The following is a 20,879-nucleotide window of genomic DNA, read 5'->3' on the forward strand; positions in this document are numbered from 1 at the left end:
TTTTTTGGATGAAGAAGACATTGAGGGATATTAAGGTAGAATTCAATCATCCTATTTCTATCTTTTGTGATAACACAAATGCCATTAATATTTCCAAATATCTTGTTATGCACTCTAGGACTAAACATATCCCTATTAAGTATCATTTTCTAAGAGAACAAGTCCGTAATCAGGAGGTTAGGCTAGAATATGTTTCAACTAAAGAGTAAATTGTAGATGTGTTTACTAAACCTTTGCCAAAAGATGCCTTTGAACACTTGCAATGAGAGTTGGGAGTGATTTCGCTCCACCATTAAAGTGTTGCTCTAACTCAAGGGGAGTATTTATTGTCACATTTTATGCCCCAGATCAATTTTGCAGATTGAAAACAATCATTGATGTCAAAGGTCGAGTATTAATTCAAGGGGAGGAGCATCGTTTTGGTTTCAGGGTTGTTGTAGATGGAGTTGTCATCAATGACAAAGGAGGGAGTTTGTTGTAGATTTTATCATTGATGTCAAGGATAATTGTCATTATTCATTAAATGAGTTTTTGGAATAAAAAATGTCTTAGTTGCTTGAGCTCCTTGATAGTCTAGTTGAGTTACTTTTTTGGTTGCTTGAGTTGCCTAGTTGCTTGCTTGAGTTGCTTGGGTGTCTACTTGAGCTCTTTGCGTACTTGAGCTGGTTGGGTGTCTACTTGAGTTGTTTGCATGTCTACTTCACCTAGTTACCTGTCTACCTCAACTGGTTGTGTATGATTTTCCACTTCCTTGCCAAGTTAGATTATAGGCCATGTCAACATTGGAATATTCGAAGGGTCGACTTATTTATTCGAGGGTTGAGTTAGTTTTACATAATAAGCTAAACTGAATGAAAATTTTCAATGTTTTTCAACCTTGTAGTGTAACGCCCCACTATGAGGCCCAGAGGACAAACAGATTAAACAATGGAAAATGTGAATAATTTTTTTTGATAAATAAATTAAACCACACACAAAAGAAGAAATAACATAATGTTACAAGATAAAGATAATATGGACATATATATACTAACAAGAGTCCTCAAGGCCCCACAACAATGTTACTCATAATAACATAACCATACAACCAACACAAATGGAACTTCTATAACAAGATAACATTGTCTGATACATGGATCATGATACATAATATATTGCCATGAGAATATACATAAAGAACCTCGATTACATTACAAGGTATCCATAAGGATATAATCTCCAAGAGTACAAACAATGGAGTGAATACATAAATCTAGTACATAATGAAGGTCTTCAATTTCCTCACAAGCCATCACGATCAGGATGTAGGACAAACCAAAACCCAATGGGTGTGAATAGCACTACACCCAACTATATGGTACCATAAGGTCCACCCCTCGTGCTAGGAGATATCAATCACACCCATAAGACAAAGACAAGCAAACAAGGGTACCATCATGCCTCACAAGAGAACCAACAAGATTGTACTCGCAAGAGGATCACAAGACTATTGACACATGAGAGACTCGGCTATAGCCACAAGAGACTCACAAACAAATCAACCACATTCCAGAGGCCAAGCAACCCTCAAGAAGATAAAAGGCATAAGTTACCACTAGGTATGCAATAGGGAAGAGTGTCATCACTAGGTTGTCATCGGTTACCCTGGCAGGTCTTCACTAGGCCTTGGCCCCCATCCTCAGTTACCCTAGTGACCTCTCTCGACCCCCGTTGGCCCCCATACAAACACTAGTGGACCACACCAACCTTTCGAAAGGACAAGATTGGTGGATGTCATTTCAGGCCTTCTCTACTTACCCCAAACCTAAACAAGCGTTTGTGGGTAAAAGAGGCAACAATCAATCTTTATTAATGTGAACTAACTACCCACTCAAGATTCATTAATTAAGTTTTCACTTGATTGAAAAACTCTCATTGAGTTACCCTAACGATCACTTTAGGTCCCGGCCCCCAATGAAAGCCACTCCCCCTTGACTTGCACCTAGGAATGCAAGATACATCACAAGGTCTATGACACCCAAAACACCAAGAGTCTAGACCCTTTTACCGTAGCAAGGTTGACTGACTTGCTAGAACAGGTTTACAACAAGGAGGTTCAATGTTACAAGGAAGATTGGTTGGCATAGAAGTCATACATGGCACCAATCACAATGCATAAAATGACAATGAGAAACCATATACAAAGAAGGAGCTCAACACTGACCTAGGCTCTGGAACCAATTTACATTAAAGCAACATGACTGAGTATTCAACTATGATAGACAAGATACATAAGCAAATACAAGCTCTCATAATGTCAACATAAGAGAATCCAAACATAATAAAACACCAAAGAGGCCATAATACCATCTATGCATCAATTAATTCAAATTAACATTAATTTTAATAACCCAAAATTTAAACCATTATCACTCATTTTATTCCTAATTATTTGCTCAATGATACTAACATTTCATTATTCAAACATTTAAGAAGTCAGTTCATTCCTACAATTGCTATCATTATTTTAGATTGACAGCAAATTAAATGAAGAATAGCCAAGTTCATATGAAAACATATATATAATCCTAAATAGAACTTAATCCAAAATATAACTCTATACTCAAATCTATTAACATTAATCTAAATATAGCTAATTTTATCCTTAACAACTATCTTTATCAAAACCTAGCTATCCAAAATATAACTATTTCAATCCATTAAACTATCTTACCAAAATAAACTACATTTTCCAAATTATGAATATATATAAATTTATCCAATTATTTGACCAACAACAATATACATATACCAATATCCTAATGTATAAATATATATAGTAATGACTTGATATATATATATATATATATATATATATATATATATATATATATATATATATATATAACATGAATTATTTATATTAACAAAACTATTAAATATCAAACAATTTTATTTTATTTTATTTCCACAGTGGGTGGGGTTTTCCCACCACCGTGCGTAAGCCCATGGTGGGTGGGCTCCTCACCATCGTGGGTGCCCAGGGTACCCACAGAGCAGAGCAGAATAAAAATTAAAACGATATATATATATATATAAACACCAAAACAAACAGACAAGGTTTTCATAGAAGATTTCTTCGGGGAGGAAAAATATAATCTTTTCAAATCCACGAATCCAAAAGCACAGATTCACTGCAAAACTAATTCTAACCCCCAACTTTGAATTTTCCTTTTAAAACAAAGATCAACCATGAATTTACAAAACAAGACCACAGATATAAAACTTTTCCCCAATATCAATTTTAAACCCAGAAATAGTAATCAAAATCAATAAACCCAAATTATTTCAAAATAAAATTCGATATCATAATTTTCAAAGACAAAGCATACAATATCTAAAGAAATTTTGATCAAAGCCAAAATCCAGATTTCTTTCAAAACTATCAATGAAATTCTCAAAGAAAGAGAGAAAAAAAATTCCTACCTCCAAACGCTATCTGGAACCAATGCAGAGATGGAACAAAATCAAAATAAAATCCACGGCTTCGCCAAATCCAGCCAACAGAGATCTAGAAAACTCCCCAAAAATTTGCCATACTCTTACCCATGTATTCTATTATGAATCTTTTCCCCAATTTCTTCTTTTCAACCCATATTTCCCAATATTCCTTTCAAAAACCCCATTTCCAGAATATTCATGTACAAAGAGATTTCTTTCCGACAAGAGCTTGCCCCTAATTTCCCCCAAAATATGTATATATATATATATATATATATATATATATATATATATATATATATATATATATATATATATATATATATATATATATATTTCCTCAAAATCTAACTCGCCAGCATGTGAGAACTTTTTTAATTAATTTTGCTCATTAATTACTTTTGCAACTCCCCCTCATGCAAATATAATTTGAAAATAATTAAATAGAAATTGCTTTTTAATAGATTATTTTATGAGCACAAATAAAATACCAAATAAATAATTAACTCCCTTGAAATAATTATTTTCGAAATAGCTAAATAACTTAAACCTTCTAGTTCAACAAACTAAATTAATATATTGATGCAACAATTTTCAATTTTATTAATTAATTAATCCTTAATATTTAATCACCTTTAAAATATTAATATTAATACTTCCTTGCTAATAAAACATTTCACTAACACAAGGGTAAGGGACTGAAACTAACAACTCGAAATACTTACAAGGCCAACACTAATATGACCAGCAACTATGAACAAGGGTACCTGACAAGGATCTAGTTCCCGTAGGAATGATGGTACGACAAGGGTCTGACTAATAACTCCAATTTCCACTTTACCATTGAGTTATAAAGCACGCTAAGACCTAAAAGTTCAGGTGGAGTCGATGCTCGATACCTGCAGCTACATAAACAACTTATCCAACATGTACATATAACCATATAATATCATTCCATGAAAAGGGAATGGAAGCAACGTAGCTTGCCTGTAAAGAGCAGTGCGGCGCTTTTCCCTTTCACCCAAGCACATCAAGGATAAAGCACAATGTATATCAAAACAATTAAACATCGATAAATATAATGACTAAATCCTAACATTACATATATAATCCATCTCATTAATCATCTAACTATTAGAGTATAAATAACAACATATAATCACATCAATATTGAAATTATCGTTCCATAGAGCATATTTTATTGATAGCCACATAAACCACAACAAAAGTCACCCTAAGTCAAACTAGGCTAAATCAAGTATGATCAAGGGAGGGGCATTACATGAGGAGTTGGTTAAATTAAATACGTATCCACCCTATTTTTAAAATGAAGTTTAGACGGCGTTAATATTCTTATGAATGGCAAACAAATTAATTGATTTTATAAGCCTAGTGGTGGCGGCTTATTTTAAGATTCTTTGTAACTTTATTTTGCTCTCTAACAGAGGTAATTATGTTGTGCCTGCTTGGCAATTAAAGTTATTGGCACGATATTCTCTAAATCATGAAAAAAAAAACTCGATGGCATGGCGGTTGGGAGTTTGAATGGACCGAGTTAAGTTTTTAAAAAAACCTTTAGGCAAATTGTGATTGGCTAGGCTTGCATGGAAATTTTATTGGCTTCAAAAGTTTGCAATGTCTTCATAGCTAAGCCTTGGTCACTTTCAGTTATGCATGAGTGAATGGAGATTGTGGAAACGACTTCTTTAGCGTTGTTGTTTTGGTTCAATTGTTGTATGGGCATGAATATATGTTTTAAACTGTGATTGGTAGAAGTTTTTTTGGGGGGGGTGAGATGTTTTTCGAACTTTTTAAGTATTGGAAGCTGTGACCGAAGGAGTCCATATTTGAGTGTAAGATTTGCCTTGTTGAGCATGATGATGTTTATGAAAGAATTTTGTTTTAAAAAGGTGTGATCAAGCTCAAGACTGAATATATGATGACTTTCGAAAAGACCTTTTTACGAAGGACTATGAACTAAAATATTTTTTGCTAAGTGTAAAGCTTGATATCTGTGTTATCATGCTCATGGGAGTATAGGCAATATCATTTTTGAACAAAGGTATGTGGATAGAAAAAGTTAAAAAGGGGACATGTTTGCAGGGTTGAACAAATGTTGGCGTGGGTACTCTCGAGACAATTAAGTATACATATCTTTGCAGGAAGCATTTTTTGTAGGATGAGTATATCATTTGGTCTTAAGATACTCTTGTTTTTAAAAAAAAAAACTAACTAGATAATGGATTGAATACAAGATTCAATCTTCCAATATCCAACAATGAAGTTTTTTTCTGTCAAAACACGCATGCAAATCGAAATCTAAACTAGAAACACACACATGCATGCTACAAAATCCTACTCCATTGCCCTCCTACTATCAAGATCTTGTGTTCAAATAACAAGTGCTCTCAGAAAGCACATGCATGAGAAGCTATGAAAGATGGAGATTTGAGGAAAATTATCAAAATGCAAGAAATGGATGCAAGCAACCGATTTTGAATACAAAAGTTATGGATCCAAGGCCTTCCAAGGATAATATTATAGGTCAAGGGGAGATCAAGGACTTGGCAAACCACATCCTTTACCATAGGACCCACTGTGATAGGCAATGTGAAAAGACATTGAGATTGATAATATAATGTTGTTCATTAAGTTTTATCCTATTATGGGTTTACAATGGAATTTGGTGATCTTTATTCTTGCTTGGGACACAATTTGATGATCTTATAAGCATGTTGGATATAACTTGACAAGAGCTGATTCAAGTTCCAAAGTTTTTATTGAATTTGTATTGTTTGAAGTTGGTGCTTCAATTTTCCGAAGTTTGTGCTCCAAGGAGAGTTGGTGCTCACTTTTGTTAGCTAGGTTGGTGCCCATTTTGATTTTTGAATGCTATAGTTGAACCATGGTTATTTACCCAAAAGGGTTTTCCTCATGAAATTTTGTGTTCAAGTGTTCATGCTTATTCTCTGATGTTTATCTTTGTGGTTTCAAATTCTAAATTGTTAAAATACTGATTCAGCCCCCCTCCCCTCTTCTCAATATTTTTTGTGTGCTTTTCAATTGATATATCTGACTTTTGAAGTAACCCTCTAACAATACCTCAAAAACTTGAGTATTGATAATATTCTTCATTACCAAACGTCTACATATTCATTTCCAAACAAGATCTGTAATTTTGTTTTCTATTTTAAGTTTGATGTGAATTGTTGAATATGAGTACACAATCTTTTCTAAAGCCGCTTTTCTCCATACATTTCATTTGCAAATGTTACCCACAAAAGAAAACATTAAAGTAATTTAATCTCATGAAATACTATAATCTCATTAACCAATATTTTTTTACTATAAAAAATTGAATCCGAGTCCTAATAAAATATTTAGCCATTTTGACTAAGAATTAATATCATTGTATTCTCCTTTACATAAAATCTCTTTAAAATGTCTAAAAATACATAATATAAAATTCAATCTAATAATTCATTTATCTCATTTATCTTTATCATCAACTATAAAACAAATTTAAAATAATTTCAACACTATAATAATAATTATCTCATAGTTTTCTGTTGGACGTTTGGCCCTCCTTACTTTGAACGTTTGGCCCTCCTTACTTTGTATTTCTTTTTATGATTGAATAAATTTTTACAGGCCTCTTTTAATTAAATCTCATAGTTTTTCTTAATTTATTTTTTTTTTTTTTTGTCAAGATAATGTTTGAATGTTTTTAGAGAACAAGATGAGGCCCTATGGGGTCTCAAAGCAACAGCTAAAGGCTTTCGGTACTTTAAAAGATTGTCTTACCATTTATTAACCCCTAGTAAACTAAAGGCTTTCAGTAATTTAAAAGATGGTCTTACCAAAGAGGTCTTTGTAATTTTGTACGAGTACTTCTCTCCTTTCTAGCATAAGACCAGAGAGGTTCCTTCTCGCCAAAAACCATAGTTATCATACAAACATATTTGCAACGATAAACTCTTCTTTATGTGATCACCATAATTCATTCCCCAACGGTGTGCTGGATGGAAAAGCAATGATAAGCTCCAAGATTAGATGATCGCTTTCATAACAACTGAATGATTTCAATGTTGTCAAAAGCATCATCTCTTGTACTCTCAAAATTCCCACATTTTGATGACTCAGGCTGTGGTTGTCTTCATTCAGGTTTCCTTGAAATATCCTTCCCAAATAGCCCAGCAATGCCTGCTGCTGGATCATTCTGCTTGACAATGGATTCACCAACCAGTACCTACAAAGAGTGGATATGCCAAAGAGAACTCTCTAGTTAATGGAGAAACTTACAATGTTACCTCTTATCTATGTGGGTCAAAGTTTCCACTTGCTGCGTGCATATTAAAAGACTCCTCATGAAGAATGGAAAGAAGACAGTTAACAAAATGTCAAATGCTCCACACACTTACTGCTCCTACTCCTGCTCTTTGCACAAAAGCAACATCTTCAGGAGTAAACAGTCCTGATTCTCCAACAACCTGAAATGAAAAGAAAAGTTAGCAAATTCAAAATCAAGTTATCAGAAAGCATAGTTAGAATTACGTCTGTTTTATTGATCAAAGCTAACATTTGAATAATGTAACTTTTATAACCTGTAAACAAAGAGGCTACGGCAGTCGGAAAAAACCCATGCATAGGATGTAAATAAGGTTTACAAAATGTTCACCCCGTTCAGAAAGAAATTTAATATATGACCAGGAATATCCTTTTGAGGAGATATACTATGTCAAGCTGTTTGAAACTTGCCAGGTATATTAATTCGGAGAGACTAAAAGACTATTTGAGTTCCCCTTCCTATTAAATAACCTCACTCTGAAAGATTAATATCAGACATGGTCAAAATGTAATTGGTTCCCTCGATGCACTGTCTAATTTTAACCCCCACGAAGGAAAAGAAAATCCTAGGAAAGTAGGATTTTTTCCCATAAAGGATAGGAAAGTAATGGATTTTCAAATTTTTCCGAGAAAACAAGTAATTTTTGCATAAAATTTCGATCACATTTCATCCTTAATATAACTCAAGCAAACAATTTAAAAAAAAAACACTTGAAAATCTGCTAAAATGAAATTTAATGCTACTAAATAAGAAAAAATACCAAATGATGAATCATTTAAAATTGAACAATTGAAAGCAAAAAAATCAGAAGCATCATGGAGAACATATCATATAGATATTAAATGATTTATGACCCTACAGGCTAGATAGATGCTATCTCTATAATATTTAGATTACAAGGCGAAAATACGAAAGTAAAAGTTCAAATAAATTATTACAATGATATCTCTATCACAAATTATTCCACCTCTGACACCTTGAAGAAGCTTCTCTGTATTGCGTATGTCAACAGTAAAAGTTTCTGCAAGAAAAAGAAGTGTTAGTTTTAGCCTTTTAGGTATAGCAATTGCAATTTTCTTATTAAAAATGGTTACGTATAACCCACAACTTATAGCACAAATATATATATAAATATATCGCTCTTTAGCTCTTAGTCAAAAAGATTTAGTTTATAACTTGTGTTCACATATAGAAAAGCTAAATGAGTCTGAATTTGATGTAAAAAACTCCATATACATATATAATAAGCTAAATTAAGCTAAATTAAGATAAATTAAGATAAAAAGCAAAATAAAAATATATAAATATTAAATATCATTACAGAAATTTAGTAGAACATCAAAGTACCATTATAAAAATAGGAGGTATGAACATTTTTTAAACACATTTAAAATTTATGAAAACACTTATTTTCAAGTGTTGTATTCATTAAACATTACCATCTTTAACAATATTTCTTCTACAAAAATAATTACAATATTTTTTAGGAGAAAATTTATGTATTCTAATTATTCACTTTATTAAATAAAATAGTTATATAAACTATTTCAATGTTAATTATTTTCTAATCAAATGTAATAAAATTATTATTGATAAACATAATTATATATTTGTCAATAGAGTTTTGCTTAAATGGCAAGACAATAAAGTTTTCATATTGAAGGTCCATGTTCGAATCTTCCAAAGCAACACCTATGTTGACTTGAGTTCATTAAATAGCTTTGAATATGTTGAATGGGAAAGAGGTCCCCTACAGTTATGTTGACGTGTATTTTGTACACAACCAAACACAAAATAAAATACCCAAATGGTACCTTATCCTCTCTTGATTAAAGCCTCTGAATGCTGAAGATATCGCGAAAAGGATCAATTAGGGTGACTTCAAGGTTCTTCGTTGTAGGATCTCTACGTGTGGATAAGCACCAGTGGTTGTTGTAAATGCTGTTTCTTCAAGGGGTCTTACGCACTTTCTGAGAAAGCTGGTCCATGTTGCTCCCGTTCGACTACAGGAACAGGATTTTCCTAATACTAACAAATTCTTAAAAAAGATCAAAAGATAGGGGTTTCAAGAGATGAATTCTAATCTAATCCTAAGAATGACTCAATGTAGGCTAGACTTGGTAAGATTCTACCAATTTCAGTATTGCCAAGGAATTACAACTCTACTGGAATTGATGCGATCTTCTAAGGTGATTAGTGATTTTCAAATCATCAAGGATATAGATACTATCATAAAGATACATATCAATATTTCAACAATGATTGAATGTTTAAGCAATCTCAATATCTCCAGTTGACCACACAAGGCGTCCTTACAATCAGTAAGAAGCTAGTGGTTTGGATATGAATCTCACCAAAGATCAAGCACAACACTTAGTCCTTCAAACTTAAATACTACTTCAACTGAGAATGATTCAAGAAGATAAACAACCATGAAGATAGCCACAAGTATTGCAATAAAACACCATAACTTCAATATTTTATTGATCTCAAAGCCAAATGGACAACAATTGTTCAAAATTCTTTCTTCACCACTCAATCTTACTACACAATAACTTTCTTCTCTCTAAGCTCTTCTAATTTCTAATCTCTAATTTCTAATCTTCTTCTAATGACAAAATGAAAATGAGTGAGGGTATATATAGCATCCTCAATTACCATGAACGACCCAGATCGAAAGAAGATCAATGGCTGAGATTTTGACACCTAAACCCTAATTAGGGTTTGCTACAAAAAGTTCCCCTTTTAGATGAACATTATTAAATGCATAGCCAAATATTTAATTGGCACAAAAGTCGAGGAAACATAGACCAATGAGAATTAAGATGCCACATCATCCTATAACAACCTTTCTTCTGGAACTTTGTTCCCTTTCCTATGCTCTTTCTTAGCATATCAATCGAATCTGGACACAATTCCTTCAATCTCAGCAATAGGAATCTCAGGAAGATTCTTCATTCGTTCCTCCAAATGAATGACTTGATCAAAAGCCGTGAGAAGAGCCGTTTCCCATCCAGGTTCAAGTTCTTTGATCTTCTCAATCAAGAGCATGGTAGTGAACATCAAGTCTCGTTGCTCATCTGTGATGACATTCTCCTCTTTGCAAAAGATGACCTTGACTCTATCCTCCAACTCTTGGATGTCCACATCTGTCTCAATCTCGATCCGCCTGCCAAGAATGGTACACAATACCTCAAACACTTTATCCTGAATTGGATGGATGATACCTTCAACTTGACTGCATTTGTGTTGATGTCCTCAAAAAGAATCTCTTTCATCTGGAGCAGAGCTGACCACTATAGGAGGTTATGAGTTCCTCCATCCATTATCTTTTCTTGTGCCAGGATCCGTCTTGGTGTTTGCCTTATTACTTGCAGGACAGGAATGATAACATCTCTAGTGTGAGTGAAAGTGACTACAGTTATCAATAGATTATGGATAATCTCAAGGACCTGGATAGCTCGATGAATTGTCTTCATCATTCTTGTTGCAAATTCAACGGCTACCGTGTGGGATTTATCAATCCAAGAGCTCATAAGTTGAACCAAGCTCTTGACCCTTTCTGCTTCGCCAACTGACTCAAGAGGAAGCGCTTGTAAAGGAGATACTGCTGGATCCTGACGTCTCAAGGGCTGATTGAGATGACTAAAATAGCCTCTCCAAGCACCGACCTCTCTCTCAAGCTTCCTATTATTTTCCATTTCTTCCTTAAGTTTGTCCTTAAGTGCTTCAAACGAATCGGTTGCCTCTTCCATTGCCTGTTCAATAGTGAGTGGACCAAGCTCAAATGTTTCTAAGTCATACTCATCTGCAAGAATTTCACCTTCATACTTGTCCACTACTGGTGTAGCTATTTGCAATTTCCTGGATCTTGTCTCATCTCTTATCACCTTGGACATCTTTGTGGCCTTCCTCTTTTCCATTACCTCTTGAGAATTTCCTATAAGGCTTTCTAAATCAAATACATCTTCTTCCCCTTCAACCACAATCACTCTTGTCAGTCTCTCTTTTAACCAATCCGGGATGGCAGATCTTGTTTCTCTCACTTGTATCTCTTTAGGCAATGGTTCATCTTCTCGGAGAGGAGATGTCGCTTCATCATCATTCTTCTCTTCATGTAGCTCATTAGCATCAACTTGGGGAGATTGACTTGATGAATGTTGAGGCGTCTATCCCTTCTCTGGCTTGTCATTTTGTACCATAGATTCCATAGATTCATCAACTTCAAGTACCATCTTCTCTTGGCCTTCCCCTTGGCTTGCCTTCTTTTCATGTCAAGAAGATGTGCTTGATGGGTGATCTCGATTGGCCTCTTGCTTCTTCTTGGAAGATTCCTTCTTCTCAGGTCTTTCTTTCCTCTTCGCGCCTCTAGGATGAGAAGTGTTTTCACTCACGCTTGCTTCTCCTTCCTCTGGCCTTGCTTCCAAAGTAAAAGTCATTGGTACGTTCTGCTCTCTCAACTTCTGATGTTGTACATCCACCCATCTGCAAGTACATGATAAAACAGGAGCCATCAAAGCTCTCAAGTCTAAAATCTCAGGCTCGTTCCAATCTATCTTCACTCTTTTATCTTCTTTGTCATAGGACGACTGGAGGTACCTGCCATTGTCTTGGGCCTGATCAGCTACTCTATAAACTTTGCATTTCCTAATGAAATCCAAAGGTAGCCTAGAATGCATCTTTCTTCTAACTTCTAAATCACATGAGAGATTCATCCAAAAGTCCTCTACCTGAAACTCATGTCTGTACTTCCTACCAACTGTCTCCTCCATATAACCATGAGGATCAAAATTCTCTCACGAGGCAAAGAATGTGAATGAATATAAGGATAATTCCTTCTCTGCATCTTCCGAGGCTTGAGTGTTAGGACATACCTCAACTGAATTCCCCAATATGATGGGCACGGGAATTCCATTTCCATGCTTGTGTCTGGATACCTTTGCATAAGCCGCCAATTGTCTGGTTACCTCAAGTAGCACTATCCTGTCTGTCATATACCTCAGCAGCATGTAGGGAGGTGAAGGACACCCATGAACTCTGATGTATGTAAACTTTTGAAACTGGATGAACCATGCACCATACTTCTTCACTAGTTCTTGTGCATCCAAAGATAGTCGATTGTGAATCCCACCTTGCAATATCCTAGAGATGTTCATCGTGAAGGTATCATTGACTAACTTGTAGTCACTTCCAGGTGGATGATGCAGATGAACATAAGAGTCACAAACTCTCACTTCTCCGGGTCCTCTTCCGATCACTCCTCTGTGAGGTAGCCCTGCATATTCGAAACTCTTGATCAAGGCATATATAACATATGAGCTCATGTGGAATGATTTGGTAGGTCTTAGCCTTCTTAACTGCACATCCAGACTATTGCTAATAATTTTGGCCCAATGAAGCATTCCTTTTCCTTCGACTATCACTTGAATGAAGAAGAACATCCACTTTTCGAAGTAGAAGGCTTGAGGAGCCCTTGTAACTCGATTGAGCAAAGTTATCAAATCTCTATACTCCTCCTGGAAGTCGATCCTATGCGGTGTGTTGGGAATCTTGTTCAGGCGAGGTCGACTTTTGAGCAACCAATTCTTATTGATAAGATTCAGACAGGCGTCGGGATCATCCTCATACATTGACTTGGCTCCTTCTAAGCTTTTGTAAATCATATCTTTATGCTCTGGAAGATGAAGAGCTTCACTTATAGCTTCCTCTGAAAGGTAAGCTACAGTATTCCCTTCCTTGGATACGATTGACCTTGATTGTGAGTCATAGTGGCAGGCACACTTGAACATCAGCTCATGACACTTGACTGCTGGAGGGAAACCTGCCGCCTTGATGATGCCACTTTCAATTATCTTCTTCGCAACAGGTGATGGCTTGCCAATGTAGGGGACCTCTCGAAACTTCTTCACATTGAAGTTTCCTAAGTTGGTGTCTCCGATATTACTCCATTTGGACACGATCCTGGTCTCCAATTCGTCATTCTTCTGATCTTCCTTGATGAGAGTCGAGCGACTAGTAGATGCTCCCACCTTTGGAGTCGCCATCTTGACACCTACACAACATTTCAAAATTAGTTTTTAAGCATTATATCTTGAAGTGTAGAAATTAAGACTCAAAAGGAAGATTTAAGATTTTAATTAGGAAAGTTCATGATAAATCATAGAGTTATCATTAACTAATTAATTAATCAATCACTTAGATTTTTCTAATAAAAAAGTGTCCAAAAATCAAGTCTTGAACAAGAATGTTAAGATAATTTCGCCATACCTCCTCTTGAGTGCTAAACTCTAAGAAACGATGCAAAAAATGGATTTCGCTAGGCAAAGTTTAGATCAAAGCCCTCTCTTGGATGAATTGTGCCTCCTCTAGCTTCAAAAGGAATAAACTCCACCCTCCTTAGCCTTCAACACTTAGAAGAAATTCGCTCCAATCCAGCTATATTTGTTGAAATTCGCTCCAATCCAACTATATTTCGCTCCTCCAATTTGCTCTTCCAATTTCGCACTTAGGAATGATTGAATGGATGATTAAACTTGAACAAAGCATCCCCATTATATAGAGCGCTCACCCCTTGCTTACCCTAGGCCGACTTGTAAAAAAAAGGTGAAAAAATAAATAAAATCTCCAAAAAGGGTGGCCGACTTGCAAAATAAAGGCAAAATAATGCCTTGAGCGCTTATTTTTAATTCAAAAAATTAATTTTAAATGCCTCTAAGATAAAATTTCGATTTTTTCAAGGCTTAAAATCAATTTATTAAATGCAAATGCCTTTAAATTAATGCAAATTTAATTTTAATTTTCAAAATGCCTCAAATTTAGCAATTTTGGTGATCTAATGCAAATTGGAGAATATCAATTTTTAAAACAAGGCTTAATGAAATTCCATGATGATTTCGCCCTGGACCCTCTCCAAGGGTCAGGAGCGATTTTCCAATTTTAGCCTTGAATACTTCGCATCTTGACTCCAAAAATCTTCTGGAGGATAAATTCATATCCAGTTAAGGCATTGCACTTCAAATTTTGCCATTTTGCGTGAGGAAAATAGGTGGAAATGTAGATTTCACCCTGGACCCTCTCCAAGGGTCAGGAGCAATTTTTTTATCTTAAGTTGTAATCCACCTTAGCTTGATTGTTGAACCCTCAATGTCACTTCTAAGATCCATTTCCTTGCACTACCAAGTTAATTCATCAACAATTTTGAAGGAAATAATGTCCTTAGAGGAAATTTCGCCCTGGACCCTCAGCAAGGGTCAGGAGCGATTTTTCAATTTTGGACTAAAAATCTTCATTTCCTTATCAAAACACTTTCTCACCAAGCTAGACCATGTTAATACCTCCAAACTAAGCAAGAAAATCTCCCTTCCAAGATTTTCGCCCTGGACCCTCTCCAAGGGTCAGGAGCGATTTTTGCAAATTGGGCTTAATTCTCCATCATTTTTCATTCAAACTTTATTCACCACTAGGCAATGTCCTTCCTTTATCCACTCCATCCAATTTTGCTTTGTTGTTGCAAGGTAAAATGAGAGTTTTCAAAATTTTCGCCCTGGACCCTCAACAAGGGTCAAGAGCGATTTTTCATTCTCAGCTTAGAATCATCAATCTTTTGAGGCAAACCATCGTTCATCATGTTTTTGAAGGTCTCTTCTACCTTAGCCTAACCTCGCCTTAGCACCATTTTGAAGGAAATATGTAGTTTTTGTGATTTTCGCCCTGGACCCTCAACAAGGGTCAGGAGCGACTTTTTGGTTTTAGGCATATTTCTTCATTTTTTAGACTTCAAATCGCCTCTAAGGCATAAAACATCATGTCCTCTTCCTATCCAAGCAAGATTTTGCCTTAATTCTTCAAATAAAGGAGAGAATCTTGGAAATTCGCCCTGGGCCTTCAGCAAGGGTCAGGAGCGATTTTTATAATTGCCTTCAAAATCCTGACTCTCAACAATCTCTTTTCACTTCGAGGCTATTAAAACATCATTTCAAGCTCGTGCCTAGGCTTTGCTTCGCTCAAACTTGGAGGAAAAGGTCCAATATTAGGTTTTTCGCCCTAGACCCTCAGCAAGGGTCAAGAGCGATTTTCAAATTTTGGCTTGATTGCTTCTTTGCTGATCATCCAAGTTATATTCAATGGGTAAAGCATGCCTCCTTTCATCCATTCCAATCATAAAAATCCTTTTGACTTTGCAAGAAAAATGTGCTTTTGAAAATTTCGCTCTGGGCCTTCAGAGAGGGTCAGGAGCGATTTTTGCAGTTGTGACCAAAACGCTTCACTTTTCATCTTAAAACCTCTTTGCTAAGGAAGATGTCATCTTGTTTCATGCTATGAATAGGTTTTCATGTCCAAGAAAAGTCAAAAAAATATGCTTGCAAAGAATTTCGCTCTGGACCCTCAGCAAGGGTCGGGAGCGATTTTACCTTTCCTGGGCAAAACTCCTTCATCTCATCATCTTCAATCAAGTCTGGATACTTTATCATGCTCATTTCATCCTCCACCATGCCTTTGACATCTCAAATCGACCAAACAAGGCTAGAAATGACCTCCATAAGATTTTTCGCCCTGGACCCTCAGCAAGGGTCAGGAGCGATTTTGATGATTTCAACAAGATCCTTCATCATTTCAAGTTAAAACCTTTTCAGGCGGGTGGAGAAAGTCATTCATTTTCCATTCATGTTCAAAACTTGGTCTCTTTTCCACTGCAAAATGAGGGAAATCAAGATTTCGCCCTGGACCCTCAACAAGGGTCAGGAGCGATTTGGCCCTTAGTCTCCAAAATTCATCACTTTTCTTGTCTTCAAAACTTCAATTGCCTTAAGTGACGTCCAATCATCCTTCCGAGAGACCCTACACAAAACAATTTAGAAAAGTCGGTGACAAATATGCTTAAACAACATTTTTCGCCCTGGACCCTCAGCAAGGGTCAGGAGCGATTTTCTCATTTTAGGCTAAACTGTTCAAAATTTGAGTCTCAAACCACTTCACTAGGCAAAGTCAGGTCATTTTCAAGGCCAGGAACCAGTTAGCAAGTCCATCAAAAACAAGAAATTGTGCTTAGGATAAAGTTCGCCCTGGACCCTCAGCCAGGGTCAGGAGCAAATTCTCTGTTTCAGGCATCATCTTAGTTTCCAAAAATTGATCAAAACTTCCCCAGGCAAGAACACACAATTTCTCCTTCAAAAATGCTAACACTTAGTCAAAATTGTGAAGCAAATCCAGTCTACAAGGAATTTCGCCCTGGACCCTCAGCAAGGGTCAGGAGCGAATTTGACATTATCAGGCTCTTGATCTATTTCTTCACCTATTTAACTTGGCCCACTAGACTCACTTTCTTCACTAACCATGCTTCACTGACTCAGACTTGGAAACAAACTGGACTTGACTCTAAAAAACCCTTCTTTCAATCAGGACCTAACCCGAGACCTACTTGACTCCCCTGACCTAACCAATTTGATTCCCCTGAAAGGTTTATCTCAATATTCAATCACAATTCTTCAGGGAGACACTTGACATTTTCCAAAATTTGACTGGACTTATCCTGAATGATGCCAAAAAAGAACCCCTAAGGTTTAGCCCTAACCCAGACATACCACTCACTCACTCAAAACCCTAAAAACAGAGAGAAGAACAAGCAGAAAGAAAGCAAAAACAAAAGCAAAAAGAAGGGGTCCCCATTCTAATGGGGCGATGTGTGAAATGGTCACAACAAGTTAATAGATCAAAATTAATGTATACAAGGCCTCCCTCTCAGGTGAGACAACTATAAATTTTTATTATATCAATATATTGGGTGTGGCCCCATAGCGCCACATTTACTATAAAACAAAGATATATTTAGCCAAAAAAATAATATAATAAATATAGTATTTAAAACATAAAACCTAAAAACCTAAAAAATCAAGCAGAATTAATAAAATTATATAGCCTAGCCTTCGAAAAGATTAAAAATACATTCAGGGAGCAATAGTATAAAATGGATAGATGCCAAAGTAGTGACGATTGAGAAAGTTGTGTATCCATTCAGAGCTATCGCCTTTCATTTAAACCCTTTCGCTGCAACCAACCTTATTTCCAGCCCTGATGCTATGGATATCTACTTTACACATGAAAGAATGAATGTAGAGATTCTCCAAAATATGTGATTAATCGCTTGCATAGGGAGCTCAAGAGAAGGAAAGTGCCTCTATTTCACCGTGGAAATCTCTTTGATCTGCCATTAAGATCTCTACAAACGCCTCCGCAACATCAGTTTTAACATTTTAGGGTTAGAATTTTTGAGCTATGGCACAAATATGACTAGCATGCCATATTTGCACATATCTGGCATGGTAAAAATAGATGGTATTTTCGGTATAATTGGACATGGTATCCGGGTTGTATCTGATACAATAGTACGCATACCAAGGATTTTACTTAGGCATATCCTGCAACTTGGTTTATTCTACAATATTACATACTTGGGCAATATTTGATATGAGAATTACCAAAATGCTTTCCCGAAACTTTGATTGCCGAAACTTTAAAATCACAATTGCTGGATTTAACTTAGTCACAAAGTTATTTGGGGTGAAATTGTAAATCACCAAATCACTAACACTGTATAAAATTTGTTAAATGCAAATAAAACTCTTAAGATGTGCAAGGATCAGCACCAAAAAGCAAGTCACCATGGCATATATCCTGTACAATGCATCTTGTAAAAAGAGGAACTGACCAAGATCCCGATTATTAATTCCAATAAGCTTTACTCCCTTGATACCCAATATACGATCAAGTTCCTCTGTGCTATGAACCTACAAAACAAATTGTGTATCACTTAGATGTTCTCATACTTTATAAATTGACTAGTAGAAAACTAAATAAAGGACAGATCTCTATGTTCATTGACCTGGATTCATAAACATCAACTCAGTTTAACCTCACTGTCACAGATGAAACTATGTATCCTAATATTTTCAATATGTATTATGCATACACTAAAATGGAAGATTACATCTTTCATTTTTGTTTGCTCCAGAACTCTTCCAATGCCTGTTATATGTGCTGCCAATAAAATGTAACATTGTAGATAACATAGTGATGACCCTGGTAGTAGGAATCACCTGACTTCAGAAAACTCAGGAAACCAGCTTAGAATTGAGAAGAAAAAAGTGTAAAAATGCGAGACTTATGAAGGTTCTACAAGCTTGGTTTTTTGGAAATCATCTAGCTTCCAGCTAGTCATATATAAAAAAAAAATATAGTAACTAAATAAAAAGACCAAAACTCAATAATTTTCATTTCCTACTATTATTTTTAAAGAAGGCTGTTATCTGCAGACAAAGACATAGTACACCTTTTCAAACTTATTTCACATTTCATACTCAGAAACTCCAGAACAATAAGCATTTTTTACTGTAAAATCAAGTGGGGCACTGGACAGCATTAATTTACAAGATATGCACTGGTACACATGTTTAACCATGATTCCACCACTGAAAAGCTTCCATACAAATTTTACAAAGATATCAGAAGTTAGTTGGGTCAATAAAAGAAAATAAAAAATGTGCCTTCTGAAGATATGCAGGCATTACCATGTTGTACAACAACATACACTGCTGAAGAAATTAAAAACTGCACAGAAAATAACAATAATTGAAGTAATTTGTGGAACAATGGTTTAGAAAACTCCACATATTTTTTGTGGAATAGGAGTTCACCGTTGAAAAGCTTCCATGCAAGATTTGCAAAGATATTGTATCAAATTATCAATAAACAGAACATCAAATTATGCCCTCTAAAGACGCAGGTTTACCCTATTGTACAACATACATGCCTGAAGAAATACAAAACATGCACAGAAAATAACAGTATTTAAGTAATTTGTGGAACAATAGTTTAGAAAACATCACAAATGTTTTTTGGAAAAAAAGTTTACCATTGAAAAGTTCCGTACAAGTTTACAAAGATATCAAAAGTTGATAGTGTAGATAAACAAAAAACCAAAATTGTGCCTAGAAAAGATGCAGGCTTCCCCTATTGTACAACAATATACATGCCTTACCAAATAATAAACTGCACAGAATAAAAAATACTTTCTTAACTTGTGGAGCACATGTTCAGAAAATATCACATATTTTTTGTGGTCACATACCTCATTGAGCATTCAAAAAATGTATGACAGACAAATGAATCACATCCATGACAAAAAATTTGTGCAATTAATCCACTTTCATTCTATTAATGTTGCACAGAACAAAGCCTAATGGACCAAATCGACTGGAGAACAAGGGCTGCTCACAAGGTTGAATTCTTGGGTCAATCTCTGGTGAGCTTGCACAACAAGCCCCACTAAGATACGGAGGGCTTCCCTAAGTCCTTGTCTATGATGGAACTGGAGCTCATAGAGTCTCCAAAAGAACTGTTGCTCACAGAAAATGCGAAACAATAATTGGGTCTCACCAAACAGTTGAAAGCATCATGTTATGTTCTCAATCAGAAATCTACCAATATGCTAAAAACCTAACAGCTCAGATGTGTATAATTATGTTTCTGAAATAGAGATTTGAAACTTTACGATAGAAGACTTAAGGTATTAAAAAAGAAAGCTGAAACAACCACAGTAATCTGAGATTATAATGCTATAAAATTTGAACTGATGTTATGTCTGAGATTTGCTGTCACTGAGCTGGCAAAAAAACTAAAACTTCTGAAAAAATGAAATAGGTTGCTAGAAAGAAAACCGAAAATTGTAGTTGTAATATAACTAAAGATGAAAGATACATTACAAAGGAAAGAAAATATATTTCCTCTGAAGTGTGGGTAGTAACTTGGGCCCTAACCAAGAGCAGCATGAGTTCTGCACTTGATCACAAACAGTCTTCTACAAACTGTTCACACACTACCATTCCAAGACCTCCGACACATCAACGACCTCAAGAAACTTCTACCTTAAGGCATGAGGCCTTTTACAGGTTTGCTTTGTTTGCAATTTTGCTTATGGGACAGTACATAGTATATACTTATAACTCTTCATTACTTTTAAGTTTTGTGGCTTCCTATGACATCTAAGATGCTTTAC

General features: G+C 35.4%; 1 protein-coding gene across 1 annotated transcript in view; it reads right to left on the reverse strand.

Moving 5' to 3' along the window:
* Positions 1-7,136: 7,136 nt before the first annotated feature.
* Positions 7,137-20,879, reverse strand: part of LOC131068041 (indole-3-glycerol phosphate synthase, chloroplastic) — a 123,570-nt gene continuing 109,827 nt past the window's right edge. The window contains exons 7-10 of the mRNA XM_058003247.2: positions 18,534-18,612; positions 8,767-8,849; positions 7,902-7,970; positions 7,137-7,729 (exon numbers count right to left, since the gene is read on the reverse strand). Coding sequence (XP_057859230.2) covers positions 7,637-7,729; positions 7,902-7,970; positions 8,767-8,849; positions 18,534-18,612 — 324 coding nt within the window. The 3' untranslated portion in view covers positions 7,137-7,636. The remainder of the gene's footprint in view (positions 7,730-7,901; positions 7,971-8,766; positions 8,850-18,533; positions 18,613-20,879) is intronic.

The sequence above is a fragment of the Cryptomeria japonica genome, chromosome 6 (assembly GCF_030272615.1).
Source record: "Cryptomeria japonica chromosome 6, Sugi_1.0, whole genome shotgun sequence".
Lineage (NCBI taxonomy): Eukaryota > Viridiplantae > Streptophyta > Pinopsida > Cupressales > Cupressaceae > Cryptomeria > Cryptomeria japonica.